Here is a 15,194-nt window from a genome sequence, read left to right as displayed (position 1 = left end):
ATATTTTTCGATAATGTCATTTTCTTATATTTTATTTCATTAAATTGCTTCACAAAAAAAACTGATTTGCCTTATTACCGCTTCCAGTCACAGCAATGCTGGAAATTAGGTAGTACGGTAGCTGACTATACCCCCCCCCTCCTTAGGGGGGGGGTCGAATGTTGCAGAGAAATTGAGTTGAATTTACTTTTGTCTTTGCAGAAAGTGGATGTTGAGATTCAAGGTCATCAGCCAATGATTGAGAAAGTCTTGTCACATGGCAACGGATTGGTCAAGGGAGATCACTTTGCTTCTAAGTCTATAAAGGACAAATGTCAAGATCTGCAGCTCTCTTGGGATGATCTTCTTAGCAAATCAAAGACGAGAAAGAAGAATCTGGATTTGTCTTTACAAACTCAGAAGGTATTTTTTAAATCAAAAAACAAAAATTTTCTCATTTCTTTTTGTCTACATTTTTCATTTAAATTATACTGTCGAGAGGAAAATTTTCCAGTTTTGTACTGAAATTATATTAATATTTTCATTCTGCCATGCGTCTTTTTTTTTTTTTTTAATTAAAAAATATTTTCTGATTTCTTTATCTACATGTTTTTCATTTAAATTATTAGTATAAATAATTAATAATAATTAATAATAGTTTAAATGAAAGTTTTCCAATTTTGTACTAAAATGAAGAAATATTTTCACTCTTTTTTCGAATTTAAAATTTTTTATTAAAATTAAATATTTTTGAGAATTTCTTTTTGTATTTACATTTTTCATTTAAATTATATATATATTAAAAGAGGGAAAGATATTTTGCTTGAAGCATTGCTGGTAAATAAATGTGGAAATTTTCCAATTTTGTATTCATATATAGATATTAATATTTTCATTTTGCCATACATTATTTTTCTAATTTTAAGAAAAAAAAATTTTTTTCATATATTTTTGTATTTACATTTTTTTCATTTAAACGTATATATATATATAGTCATAGAAATTTCCAGGTTGGTATCTGTGGGTGCATTAATTAACTGGAAGAGATGCGCCTCCAGTCTTCATTAAGACATGCATCTAGGAGAAGGAAACTCTGATGTAAAAAAGAGTTGTACTTTATGCTTTGTCTTGTGGCAGTCGTCAACACCGACAAGGAGTAGCAGTAATAACAAAAAGTGTGGTTGATTCTACACAAAGCCTTCACCACTATTAACAAAGCCTTCACCACTATTAACAAAGCCTTCACCACTATTAACAAAGCCTTCACCACTATTAACAAAGCCTTCACCACTATTAACAAAGCCTTCACCACTATTAACAAAGCCTCCACCACTATTAACAAAGCCTCCACCACTATTAACAAAGCCTTCACCACTATTAACAAAGCCTCCACCACTATTAACAAAGCCTCCACCACTATTAACAAAGCCTCCACCACTATTAACAAAGCCTCCACCACTATTAACAAAGCCTCCACCACTATTAACAAAGCCTCCACCACTATTAACAAAGCCTCCACCACTATTAACAAAGCCTTCACCACTATTAACAAAGCCTTCACCACTATTAACAAAGCCTTCACCACTATTAACAAAGCCTTCACCACTATTAACAAAGCCTTCACCACTATTAACAAAGCCTTCACCACTATTAACAAAGCCTTCACCACTATTAACAAAGCCTTCACCACTATTAACAAAGCCTTCACCACTATTAACAAAGCCTTCACCACTATTAACAAAGCCTCCACCACTATTAACAAAGCCTCCACCACTATTAACAAAGCCTCCACCACTATTAACAAAGCCTCCACCACTATTAACAAAGCCTCCACCACTATTAACAAAGCCTCTGTGGATTTCTGAATAACTTAACAGTTGTGGCGGAAGCTCATGCGTCAAAATCAATAGGAGAGTCTCTCATATATACTGTTGAAATGAAAGTTTTCTGATTTTGTAAATATCGATATTAATAACACAAAGTTCATTTAGATAGTTTGAGAGTGCAATGCTAATACTAATCATCTAAAAAAAAAAAAAAAAAGGTTTAGTCTAGCTGAATCCACTGTGAAAAATTTCCCCCACTCTATATCTCTGCCTAAATCAAAACGCGGATTTCATGAGCAAAGCTTCTTTCTTAGAACTGCACGCCTGTGGAACTCTGTTCCGTCTGCCTGCTTCCCTCCGGACTACAACTTGGATGTCTTCAAGTCTAATGTTAACAAATTCCTAATGAACCGCCCCCCTAATTAAACACTTCATAAAATCTCCTCACTAACGTGATGTACTTGCAATAACCCTTATCCCTGAGTGGCTTCCGGGCCTTGATAAGTGGTGATCACTGTGTAAAAAAAAAAAAAAAAAGTTTTATTTACTATACAATCGTACAATTGTTTTGATCCTTTACTGATATTTTTATATACTTCTACATAAATGGACCAATTGTACATTTATATAGTAAAAAACTAAGCTGTTGTTTAAGATGAGCATTAAAATGTTTGTTCCCAATGAAGCGGTATATTGTAAGTGTGTATGTGTGTGTATACATATATATATATGTATGTATGTGTGTGTGATCAATATTTCTACATTTTAAAGACACCAAAGATCAGTGTTTTATTTGATATGTTTTTCATTTTTGAAAACAAGGACAAAACAATAACTTCAGCCCTGAAAGCGGCTATTCAAATGGGTTTTACTGTTTTCATATTTTCGGTGTCTTTAAAATGTAGAAATATTGATTTATTAACTAAAACAACTATGAGGAAAAAGAAAGAAATAAAAATGTCTAATTCACTGAGGAAAATTTAAACTATCTCCGATGGTGAGGCCCCAGCTTGTGGGCTTTGAGGAGTGTAGAGCCACCCTTTAATTGCTATTGTTCCCAAGTCCACTCTGACCTGGAGTAGTAGTACCTTTTAGGGTCCCAACTATCGGTTAAATAGAAACCGACTTGAAAAAAAATGTATATTCTATTAAAATATTGTTCTTCAAAATCACTGAATTCGGCATTAAATAACCTGAAAAGGGTTAATATGCCAAACCCACCATAGTCTACGCCATTGTTGAGATGGCTTGTTCTATGTTGGCTGAGATATGACTTTGGTGCTATGCAATTCTAGGAGGTGCATCCTCCCAGGCTTTGCCATCTCCCTTTGAGAAAGGGGTTACTTTATTGTTAATCGCCTGAAACTTTCATGGGTATTTAATAAGGATGAGGTAGAGTATGGAACAGTGAAAGAGGTGCATAAATAAACAAGTGGATAAAATATTGTTTTTTCTTTTTCAGTATTTATCTGAAGTGACAGAAGTAATGTCCTGGATAGATTACAAGATCAATATTCTGTCAAGCAATGATTATGGTAAAGATGAGAATGCTGCTGACCGTTTACTGGCCAAGAACAAAGTATTAGAAACTGACCGCCAAACTTACCAGGGTGTGGCCAATGGACTAGGCAAAGAAGCCACCCGGTTGATAAAAATTGGTTACAATGATCCCTCGATGATCAGGAAAACTCAGGTAAGATAATTTTTTGAACATTTTTATTTACATTTTATGTAGTTTATATATATATAAAATTGGCAGGAGCTCTTAAAGCACTATTTATAAAATTAAAAATATAAAATGAACAGATAAAATGTTTCAAAAACCACTCTAAGTGCAAACATTTTAGCCAAAAAAAAATCATTCGATTTTTTTTTTTTCTGTAATTGAAATGTATCTTAATTTTGGACTTTAGAAAATCACTAATCAGGATCCTTTTTTTTTTTTCTGTAAGTTGAATATCTGTGTCCTCGATGGTATTTTGAGGATATATTCTGATGTTTTCTTTAGCATGCCAGAGAATTCTTCAATGTGAACTGCTTAAGTGTGTATTAATCTAATGTAAATAAAATTGGCAGAAACTCTTAAAGCACCATTTTTATATATATATATATATATATATATATATATATATATATATATATAAGTGCTTAGTCTGTGATAGTTAAATTTTTTTTGTGTGTTTTTTTTTGTGTCGGAATTTAAACTGCATTTTTTATTTTTACATTTTTTTACTCAAAGCTTCTTTAAACTATATATGTATGATAGAGAGAGAGAAATGGTGACGGAATAAGTATGAGAGAATGAAAGAGTAGTTCATATAGATCATAGATCCAAAGTGTATCTGAAGAAAGAAGGTTATTTACAATGATTCAGCTTCGCTTATATTATATGTACATATATATATATATATATATATATATATATATATATTATCCTTTATTAAAAACTTGTATAAAATAGTTTTATCACAGATTATAAAATTGCTCAGTCAATTCAAATCCTATCAATTAAATTGCATGCTTATACTATGGGTAAAAGGTATGAACTCTCAGTTGCCCTTTGTGTAAAACAGAAACTAGTGTTCTTTATGCACATAAGTCACTTTACCATTTTTAAACAAAATGTTTTTCTCAATGTTAATTTTGATTAATTTTTTGTGCTTATCCAGAATTCAACCTAATTAAAAAATAAGATATACATGTCACTTAGTGAAAAGGTAATATTTCAAATTTTATGAGGAAATAAGGATCGCCTCATTTCGCCATCTTTAAAATTCATCCCTAGTTATCTTCCCCATAACAACCTCTCCAGAAGTAGAGAGTAAAATCAGCCTTGTAAAAGTTAAATTAAATAGTAAATTGCTAAAAATGGTAAAAAAAAATGTTATTTTTATATATATTAGTGAATGAATGACAAGTCTATATTGCAAAGTTCATGATGTTGACCATCTTATAATTTATTCCTCTAATTCAGTTGACATTTACAATTCTTGACAGTATCTATTTCATAGCACAAAATCGATCACTTAATCAATTAGTGAATTTATTTTGCCCTTAACTCATCAAAAGAAATAGCAACAAGCAATCCATCAAAAGGAAATGAAGTGCATTTTGACATGATTAAAATCCAAAAATTGGATAGAAGCTGTAAATACCTTATGTTTCCATTATGCCATTTTGAATTTCATTTAATTACATTGAGCTTCTTAAAGAAGGATTGGTATATATTATAAGGAAATAAAGTATATATATATATATATATATAATCATGATTCTTTGTGGGTACAGAATTTAATTATTGCAATCATGAAGGGATTTTATAATTCGTTATTGAAAGAAAAATACGTAAAGCACATAAAAAATAAAGAAAAAGGGCAGAAGAAGGGGAAAGAAAAATAAAGGGGGGGACTAAGCTGACCGGTTTCCCTCTCTTTTTCTCAAAGCTGAATAAAGGAATTCAAAAAGGAAATATCGAAAATATGTACATTATAAGAATAAAGTTACGTTGCGTAATGGGTGAAATAAGGGGGGGGACTATTAAAATAAAGGACCGTTAAGATATTTTCCGAATATCCTACAGGTTAATCCCACGTAAACTTAAGTGATATTCCCTCTGCTTATAGAGAGAAGGCCTTCTCAATCGAACGTGAATAGTCTCCAAGATCTTTAAATGGAATGTTGAGTGAGCATGACTCAGGATTGAAAATGAGTTCGTGCTCAAGTTTGGTGCACATGACGCATTTTTAACGAGATTGTCAGGTATTGAAGAACCGTATATGTTAGCAAATACGTCATAATAGGTATTATAATTTGGAGTGTAGTCTAGGTGCACAACTGTATATATACATTATATATATGTATGCGCGCGCGTACGTATATATATGCATTATGTATGTATGCACACACACATTATATATATATATATATATATATATTCTGCTTGATCAGTTAAAATAATACTTATTATTAAACGTTACATAAATGTATAATTATAAATCAAATATCATTAACCGTATGTTATGTAGATAGGTTAAAACAATAACCATGTAATTTCCCATTCTAATCTATATAATAATAACCTACGGTAATTGATGTTCATATGTACGTTTTCACTTTCTTACTAGTATATTGATATTTTCACTTATTGAACTACGTCTACTTGATTTAAAAGAAAAAAAAAAAAAAAACAATTCCAATGTGTTTGGATTGGTGCTACCAGATCAGGTAGTCTGAAGATATTGTCTTCCTAACCTAAAATGTACTAAACATTGATGTTATGGGGGTTTTTTTTTTCTTCCCTTTGCAAAACTCAATCATGTTTTGTGAAGTCAAAAACAACAAAAGTATTTCAGATTTGAATTAATTTAAGCTAGATTTCATGAATTTCCTAAATTTAGACATTTTCTAGAATGAAAATCCATCGATGGATTTTTTATCGAAATTACAATAAGGGTTATTAGAAAAGTTTTAGTCACATTATATTAATTGCTTATGATTGTATTACCTCAAATAGAATAACATTAACTGTAAATTCTACAGGTAAAAGACAGTAACTGTGAAATTTCCCTGGGTTACTGCTAGTCTAGATAATAGTACTCTTAGGCAACCTGATGTTTGTATGTTATCACTAGGGCTGTGACAACAGCATATTCTTTTCATTGTTTTGACTCTCTAGTATATATTCGTTAATATCTTATATATTTTTATATAGATGGATCTTGTTCTCGGTTGTTTAAATGTGTCTAACTGTGTCGGATATATGTCCGAGAGTCAAAAGAATGAAAAGGATATTCTATTGTCACAGCCCTAGTTATCACTATGGCCAGAACAACAGCATATTCTTTTCATTGTTTTGACTCTCTAGTATATATTCGTTAATATCTTATGTTTTTAGATAGTGATGTGGTTCTAGGTTGATTAACTGTGTCTGAAATATACTCGAGAGTCAAAACAATGTAAAGAATGTGCTGTTGTCATTACGCTAGTTATCACTTTTTATTTTCTTGCTAATATATTGATATTATCAGTTATTGAACCATGTTTACTTCCTTTAAAAAAAAAAAATAAACAAAGAAATGATTCCTGTCGTCTTTCCAATGTCTGAATATTGTTTTTTTGTTTTTTTTTTCTTTAGGATGGTTTGTATGAAAAGTTGAATCAGTTGAAGCGTCTCTCCGCAGAACAACGGGCCAAACTGGAAGAATCCAAGAAATTACATGCTTATTGGCGTGAAAGCCATGAGTTTGATCAATGGATTGCAGAACAAATGCAGATTGCTATGTCTGAAGAATATGGTGAAGACTATGAGCACTTTGAGGTAAATTCCTGGATTTTGAATTTGACAGGTTCAGTTCTTGAGGCCAGAAGAATTCTCTTTGGTTAGTTTACTTGTACATTAGTAAAAAAAAAACAAAAAAAACAAATGTTAAGAACGTTTTTCAAATTTTTAATCTTCTCTATTTATATAAATTGATTGATGTGTATATTTATATTTCTGTATGGCATAATCACTTTGACACACCGGTTCCCACTGGATCACTGAAGTTAAGCAACATTCAACCTGGTCAGTACTAAATGGGTGACCGTTGATATTAAAGCTCTTCTCTCCTCGCGTGGAATATCTTTTCACGGGTAGCACATGCGAAACAGCTGGGATTGTGTCTTCGGAAGTGTCTTTGTTGGACTGGGACCTCTCTCCTATTCTCGATCACCACTGTCCTCCTGTGTCGACTGCTGCACCAACTCCCTCAGTCACTTGCTTGTGCTTCCCAGTTTAAGATATCAATGGCCATTTCCGTTAGGCGACATTTAACTGCATCGTCGGACCAAAGTTTTTGCCCATCCACTCTTCTGGTGCCATTCTCTAGTTCTCCATAGGGGAGCATCTTCGGGATTCTGTCATCTGCCATTCTTAGAACATGACCAGTCCAACGCAGTTGTGTGGTTGCAAGCATTGCTTCTATGTTGTCCGTATGTGCTCTTTGTAGATCTTCTACGTTTGTCACATAATCATTCCACCTGATTTTCATTATTCTCCTGAGATGGCGTTGCTGCACTGCCTCCAGCCTTCTGATGTGATTCTAATATAAGGTGTAGGTTTCAGAAAAGTAGAGCAAAGCTGGCAGTACTTGCCTTTTGTCGCCAGCTTGATGGTCTTTCTTGACCATGGATGCTGATCCAGCTTGATGGTCTTTCTTGACCATGGATGCTGATCCAGCTTGATGGTCTTTCTTGACCATGGATGCTGATCCAGCTTGATGGTCTTTCTTGACCATGGATGCTGATCCAGCTTGATGGTCTTTCTTGACCATGGATGCTGATCCAGTTTGATGGTCTTTCTTGACCATGGATGCTGATCCAGTTCATAAGATTCACTCCTAAACTAATTAATCATTATGCATTTTATGGAACACAGCTGTTAATAAGTGTATAAGAGTAATATGGCTATATTTAGTTTAATATAGGTTTATGTATAGAGGGCAGAGAGAGGATGAAGGCTGCACATACGAGATGCCTCTAATAAGATTCCAGCTGTTTACGTATGAGCACTTTTATTGATAGTATATTATAGTACGCACACAAAACTCTAGTCTCCTTAGAAGTAATTTTCTCCAGCTGTAATGCACTTGTTGAACTGTTCCGACAACTTCTGGAAGGCGCCATTGAAAGTTCTCTTGTGTGATCATGTCAATGATTCTCGTCACAGCCCCTTTCATCTCCTCAATTGTTTCATAACGACAGCCTCTAAGGTTTTCCTTTAGCTTAGGGAATAACCAAGAGTCACAGGAAGCAAGGTCTGGACTATAAGGAGGGTGAGTTGCCGTCTTGATGTCTATCTTTGTCAAATAGTTTGTGACAAGGGTAGAGTACCCTTGGGACAAATTTTGCACAAATCTTCTGCATTTTCAGTTCCTCGCGAATAATTGTATGTACAGTTCCCACACTGACATCAAACTGTGCACTTATTATCTCTATAGACATATGACAGTCCTTAGCTATGAAATTCTTTATTTGGCCAATCAACTCTGGTGTTCTGATTTCCTTACGTCTTCCACACATCTCATCATCTCTCACAGGCTCCCTGCTTTTCTTGAATCTCTTATGCCACTCAAAAACTGATGCTTGATTCATGCAAGATGGTCCAAAAGCAATTCGAAACATTCCATATGTTTCTGTGGCATTTTTATTTCAAGTTCAAAACAGAATTTTATTGCATAACTTTCTTAAGTGTCCTCACATCCAGATTGCATTTTTGAAATTCACTAGCTATGACAATCAGGCTTTAGTAGGGTGTATTCCAAATCCTGCTGTAGCTGTTCATTTGAACCTGAAATCATAAAAATTGGTTAGTCATCTCAAAAGATGTATAGCAATAACATACTGAATTTTCAAGAGTCTATGGTAATTTTAAATGCCTGTACAAAAAAGAAATCTGGAAACTTATTTAAGGCACCTTGTACCTTGAGTTTTGAAATTTTAACAATAGATGTTAGTAGATATTCCCATTTCAGTTAGTTTTGAATAATTTAAATGATTTTAAAGTGCGTAATATAAGCACAATTTTCTGTTTAAAAATTCAAGTATTTCACATTTGAATAAAACAAGATTCTATGAATTTCTTGAATTTAAACATTTTCTACAATTAAAATCCTTTGATGTATTTTTGTCAAAATTTTTGGTCAAAGTGATCAAAGTGTAGTATCTGTTCTTCAGATGCTGCACTTCCATTTCTTGTTCTCTTTCGGTGGAGGAGAAATCCTTCACGACTGAGACAATTTTTATTTTTGTACCTTTTCTCCACGTTAAAAAACGACCCTGGTGTCTAACTCTGTCCCGTGGGGAGGCATAGTAAATAGGTACATAAAAGGTTTAGTCACGTGATCTGTTGATTTTAATGGACATTAAGTGATATAAAATTGGCACATAACTGTTTACAGAATTAATTTTACTTGCGACAGGCATTTTTTTCTCATAAAAATAGTCTGCTAATTTTGTTTTTTGTTTTTAGTTTATCGTTTTCTTTTTGATTGTTAAAAAAAATTTTTTTTTTATTTTTGTGTAATGTTGGCACATATTCTTAGCTAGTAGAAATGTAATTTGATTTAATTTGTGTGAGAAATTATTTTATTTACCTAAAAAGATTTCCAAAATGACGCCATCTTAAAAAGAAAAATGTGGAGTAATTCCATATTCGGCCATACAGAGTTACTTCCCTTTGATCAATTGCGGTGCTTGTTAAGATAGTTGACAAATCAATTTTTTATGTCGTTTTAAGCAAAAACAATATCACATACTTAATTGTCATGTCGAAAATGGTATTATATCCAAAAATGAGAAAAATTCGAGCAGAACAATTTATATTGTGTTTTTACTTAGAATAGTCTATTGCTATATGCAACAAATATTACACGCCATGAACAAGTAAACCAAAATATTCGTCCGAGTTATGTCCCCTCTTTAGTCTACTTTATAATGCCCAAGAAAAGTGCAATTTTACCTAATTTCACATAAAAATGACTTTCAACTATAAATAACTTTCTACTCAATGAATTTTCGTAATTCTTTTTAGATATATTACTATTTTCGACATGACAATCAAGTGCGTAATATTGTTTTTGCTTAAAACGAGATATTTAAAAAATCAATGTACCAACTCGGTCTTAACAAGCACCGACTTTTCTAACCTGGTAGAGGATGCTTACCCTCTTTGCAACAGCCTTGGCGACATCTTTTATGTACTTATTCCAGTCCATATTGATTGAGAATGTCAGGCTGACGAGTTTGAACGTGTGAACTCTCAAGAAGGATGCTATCTGTCATGACAATCGGTGGTTGGAAAAGTTTCTTGTAGTTGCTAAAGGAAAGCAGTTTTGTTTAAGTAGCATCAAATGTGACCATCCATTTTTGGCTTTATTCACACAGAAATACAACCAAATCGACCTCATCAAGCACATCAATTTCTTTAATACTTTATTTAATGAATTAAAATGACAACATTGCACATCTGAGATAATGAATATAGGAGCGTATTATTATTTTTTTTTTTTTTTTTTAACATTAGGTGATTGTCCATAAATTAAAATCATTGTCACATTATTTTTGAAAGAACAAATATCTAGTTTCCACTGGTTTTTATCTCTGTCTATAAAAGTGAAATTGTCTGTACATTTCCCTACCAAACTACTCAGTCAATTTTCAGTCTACAGACTCAAGATTTTACATAAGGGGTAATGAGATTTGGGAAAATCTTTTTAATCAGTTTTTGGCCAGAAATTTAGCTGTCAAGGAGTAAAAGTTCAACGATTTGACCATTGAAAACTCTACCAAACTACTCTGCCAATTTTGGGTCTAACCACTTGAAATTTTAGATGTAGGTTACTTGGACATGGATCAAACTTTTTAATTTGATTTGAGCCCAAAACAAATGTTAAGGGGGTCACAATTGGGGTCAAAGTTAAAAACAAAAAAATTGACCTCTGCAGTCTCTACCAAATTACTCGGCCAATTTTTGGTCTAAACATTTGAAATTTTACATAAAGTGTAATCAGACATAGGGCAATCTTTTTAATCAGTTTTTGGTTGAAAATTTTGCTGACTCTACTAAATTCCTCCGCCAATCTTAGGTCTAAACACTTGAAATTTTAAATGTAGGTCACCTGTACATGAGTCAAACTTTTTAATATATATATATATAATACATATGCACATAAAGTTATGAACAGTACATAGGGCCGGGCTGAACTACTAGTATATTATAAAAGTGACCATGTCTGTATGCAGAATGGTCTCTACTAAACTACACTGTTAATTTTTTATTGACTGACTTGAAACTTCATATATGGCGTATTCGGACCTGTGGTTTTGGGGGTTTGGAAAAAGAGCTACTAAGGGGTCAAAATTGCAAAATTGGAACTTGGCATAATTTGATATAATATGTATGCTCTGAACATGCTAAAATATGCATTTATGTTTAACTGTATTAATTTGTCAAGTTTTGATATGCATGTGTCATTAGCTGAGATGGTAGCAAATATTGCATGTGTCATTAGCTGAGATGGTAGCAAATATTGCATGTGTCATTAGCTGAGATGGTAGCAAATATTGCATGTGCCATTAGCTGAGATGGTAGTAAATATTGCATGTGTCATTAGCTGAGATGGTAGCAAATATTGCATGTGTCATTAGCTGAGATGGTAGCAAATATTGCATGTGTCATTAGCTGAGATGGTAGCAAATATTGCATGTGTCATTAGCTGAGATGGTAGCAAATATTGCATGTGTCATTAGCTGAGATGGTAGCAAATATTGCATGTGTCATTAGCTGAGATGGTAGCAAATATTGCATGTGTCATTAGCTGAGATGGTAGCAAATATTGCATGTGTCATTAGCTGAGATGGTAGCAAATATTGCATGTGTCATTAGCTGAGATGGTAGCAAATACTGCTAGAAATAAAAATGTTTTGGTGTTGATTTTAGCTGATAGCACCCAAGTCACATGTACATATAATATTTTAAGCTTTTTAAATCACTACTATAAATCAGGTTCAATATAACCAGTAGAGAATTGGCTGTATGTGAAATATGGTCAATTAAAATATAATTTAAACATATTTTGTGACTGGGCAATGTCGGGTGTTCTGCTAGTAAATTCATATTCTTTTTTTTTTTTTTATTATTTCTAGATTCTCCGAACAAAATTTGAGGAATTCAAATGGAACATTGAGGCAGGTCTTGAACGCTTGAACCGATGCGAAAGATTGGTCAATGCGCTGGTCAAAGGCAAAGGTCCTCATGTTACAGAGGTACGGGACACACAAGGAAGAATAGTGTAAGTTTTTTTGTTTTTTTTATATGTTTTTTTATGATTAACTTAATGTGCAAATTGTAGGAAGAATATGCACCACAACATTTGTTATATAATAGATACGTGCAAAATTTCTTGACTATTTAAAATTTCATTTTGATGATAATAATAATCTTCTTTTTTTTTTTTTTTTAACCTTCATTCATAACAATAATGGACGTTAATTTATTTTATTGCGGACTATTATCCTCATCTTTTTAGTTGTTGTTTCACAGCGTTTCGGCAACCTATTCTTCTGGCCTTTGTCAGGCTGTAACCGTGACGAGATAAAGACGGGATGACAAAAGGCCACAGGAATAGTTGGACGAAACGTTGTGAAACAACAACAACTAAAAAAGATGAGGATAATAGTCCGCAAAAAAATAAATTAATAAATAATACTCATCTGAATGAATTCCAATTTAAATATAAATAATGGACGTTGCTCTCTATAACTTGATTCTATCTGTCAATAAACTTATAAATGCCTCGCTTGCAAAATTCTTTAGATCTTGATATGAAATATGAATCTAAACAATGTTCAATCTCTTCGTGATGTTAACGTAAGGTCATCTAAACGATTTTATTAAACTTGAAATTAGTGATAATTTAAGGGACCTAGTTCAGGAGAATATGCAAGATTGTGCAAGATTTCCAAACCGAATTCCCCTAAAAAAATATTTGGTCAATCGTGCTGTGCACGGTCGAGCATTATCATGATGGAAGATGACTCTCTTTCTGTTAACTAAAGAAGGCCGTTTTGGGGTCAACATTAGTAAGAATATTTCAGAATGCATAAAATATATTACAATGGTCTAAGATGCCTCTTCGACAAACAGCAAAAACTTTTGGATTTGTTTGCGTTATTGAATGTGTATATAATTTTCTAATGCTTGCTGAAATGATATATGCACCTGACAATTCTTTTGTTGTTATTCTCAAAATCCACACAGACAAATTTATCAACATATAAAGTTTTATTTACAATTAACCCTTTGCCCATTGATAAAGGGGGAGAGATGTTTAGTAGTAGGGGTTGGTTTGTGTGTGTGTGTGTGTGCGCGCGATGTGGAGAAATATCAATCACGCTTGATGGCTGTCAGTCTTCTCTTTCTTTCTCTCTCTCTTTCAGTTGTTTATGTTCTGTTTTATATAGACATCCATCCACATTCCTGGAATGCAAATATTAAGATATTGTATTCTTCTCTTTTGTTTTACTTTGCACAATTCATAATCTCCCTACCTGGAATATAAATGTTCCTTTGCTTTTGTGATAATTACAATTCCGGTCATTTTTATGGAATACAAGAATGTAGATCAAAATCCATCTGGAATGTGAGTGTGTGTGTGTGTGTGTGTGCGCACACCTCTGCTTCCATCACCATCGTCGCTGTTTCATATTCAATACACTGACCTCCCATTGAGTTAGAAAATGTCCTGCAATTTATGAGTCATGTTTATGCAATGTGTTGTGTTTGGTGGCACTTGTTTCAATAAAGAAATGTCAAAATCGCCTGTTCCTTCTTTGATTGGATTTTTTTTTGATTATCGATACTTATCGAAAAAATTCCAATACAAAACCTATCAAGGAACACTGCCAGATACATTTGTGTGAAATTTCATAAAAATAGGCCCAGCCGTTGTAGAGTCTATTAGAAACAAATTCCTACACACAATGTTCCTTTATATGATAGATTTAATAATGGCATTGATTGATCTGTTAACATTAAGCCTCTTTCTTATATCTGCATTTCTTCACACACACACACACACACATATATATATATATATATATATATATATATATATATATATATATATATATATATAAAATAAAAAATACATTTGGATTTTATCGTCGCTGGATTATTTATCTTCCATCAGACTATCCATTCACATGTAATCACCTTTTTCTTCACCATATTCTCTCTGCTTCACTTTTTTGTATTAAGTAAGATCTTTGACTTACTTGTTGTTTCATCAAATACTTTTGCATGCAAAATCCGATCCTGCATTTTGCTAATTCCTACCCTCTGATGAGAAGGAAAGTATTTCTTCAAAACTCTGCGGATTAAGGACTATCCACTTATCAAGAGTTTCCTTTTCAGATTAAATATGTTTTTAACTCTTTTTCAAAGTGTTTTTTAACATGTTTTATTAACTGTTTGCTCATATATATATATATATATATATATATATATATATATATATATATAAAGCCAGGTGGAAAGCAAAAATGCAAGTTGAATGAGGATGCTGATTTGACTGCATCTGATAGGTTTAGTGCATGACCTATCATCTGAGGCATAATGTTGGCACACTGGTTCTCATTAGAACACCAAAGTTAAGCAACGTTGAGCCTGGTCAGCACCAGATGGGTGACCATTTGGAAATACCAGGCACTGTATGTAGAAGGATGTTGGCATCTCATTGCAAGAACTGCAAAAACCTAACGTCATCTCACTATCTTTTAAGACATTGAACTATCTTCTAGAAATTTTAGATTTAAAAAAATAGCTGGCTCGAATTAAGTTTGAAGGATGGG

At 32.9% G+C, this 15,194-nt stretch overlaps 1 protein-coding gene across 3 annotated transcripts in view; it reads left to right on the top strand.

The window, feature by feature from the left end:
- Nucleotides 1–15,194, top strand: part of LOC145263789 (spectrin beta chain-like) — a 532,547-nt gene that overhangs the window by 358,419 nt on the left and 158,934 nt on the right. For all 3 annotated transcript variants that reach the window (XM_080120846.1, XM_080120847.1, XM_080120845.1), the window contains exons 41-44: nucleotides 202–402; nucleotides 3,268–3,498; nucleotides 6,940–7,122; nucleotides 12,489–12,634. In XM_080120846.1, coding sequence (XP_079976972.1) covers nucleotides 202–402; nucleotides 3,268–3,498; nucleotides 6,940–7,122; nucleotides 12,489–12,634 — 761 coding nt within the window. The remainder of the gene's footprint in view (nucleotides 1–201; nucleotides 403–3,267; nucleotides 3,499–6,939; nucleotides 7,123–12,488; nucleotides 12,635–15,194) is intronic.

Source organism: Euprymna scolopes, chromosome 39 (genome assembly GCF_053919585.1).
Source record: "Euprymna scolopes isolate OS-2025 chromosome 39, ASM5391958v1, whole genome shotgun sequence".
Classification (NCBI taxonomy): domain Eukaryota; kingdom Metazoa; phylum Mollusca; class Cephalopoda; order Sepiida; family Sepiolidae; genus Euprymna; species Euprymna scolopes.
The sequence above is the reverse complement of the archived record's forward strand: the minus strand, read 5'-3'. Positions and strand labels throughout refer to the sequence as shown.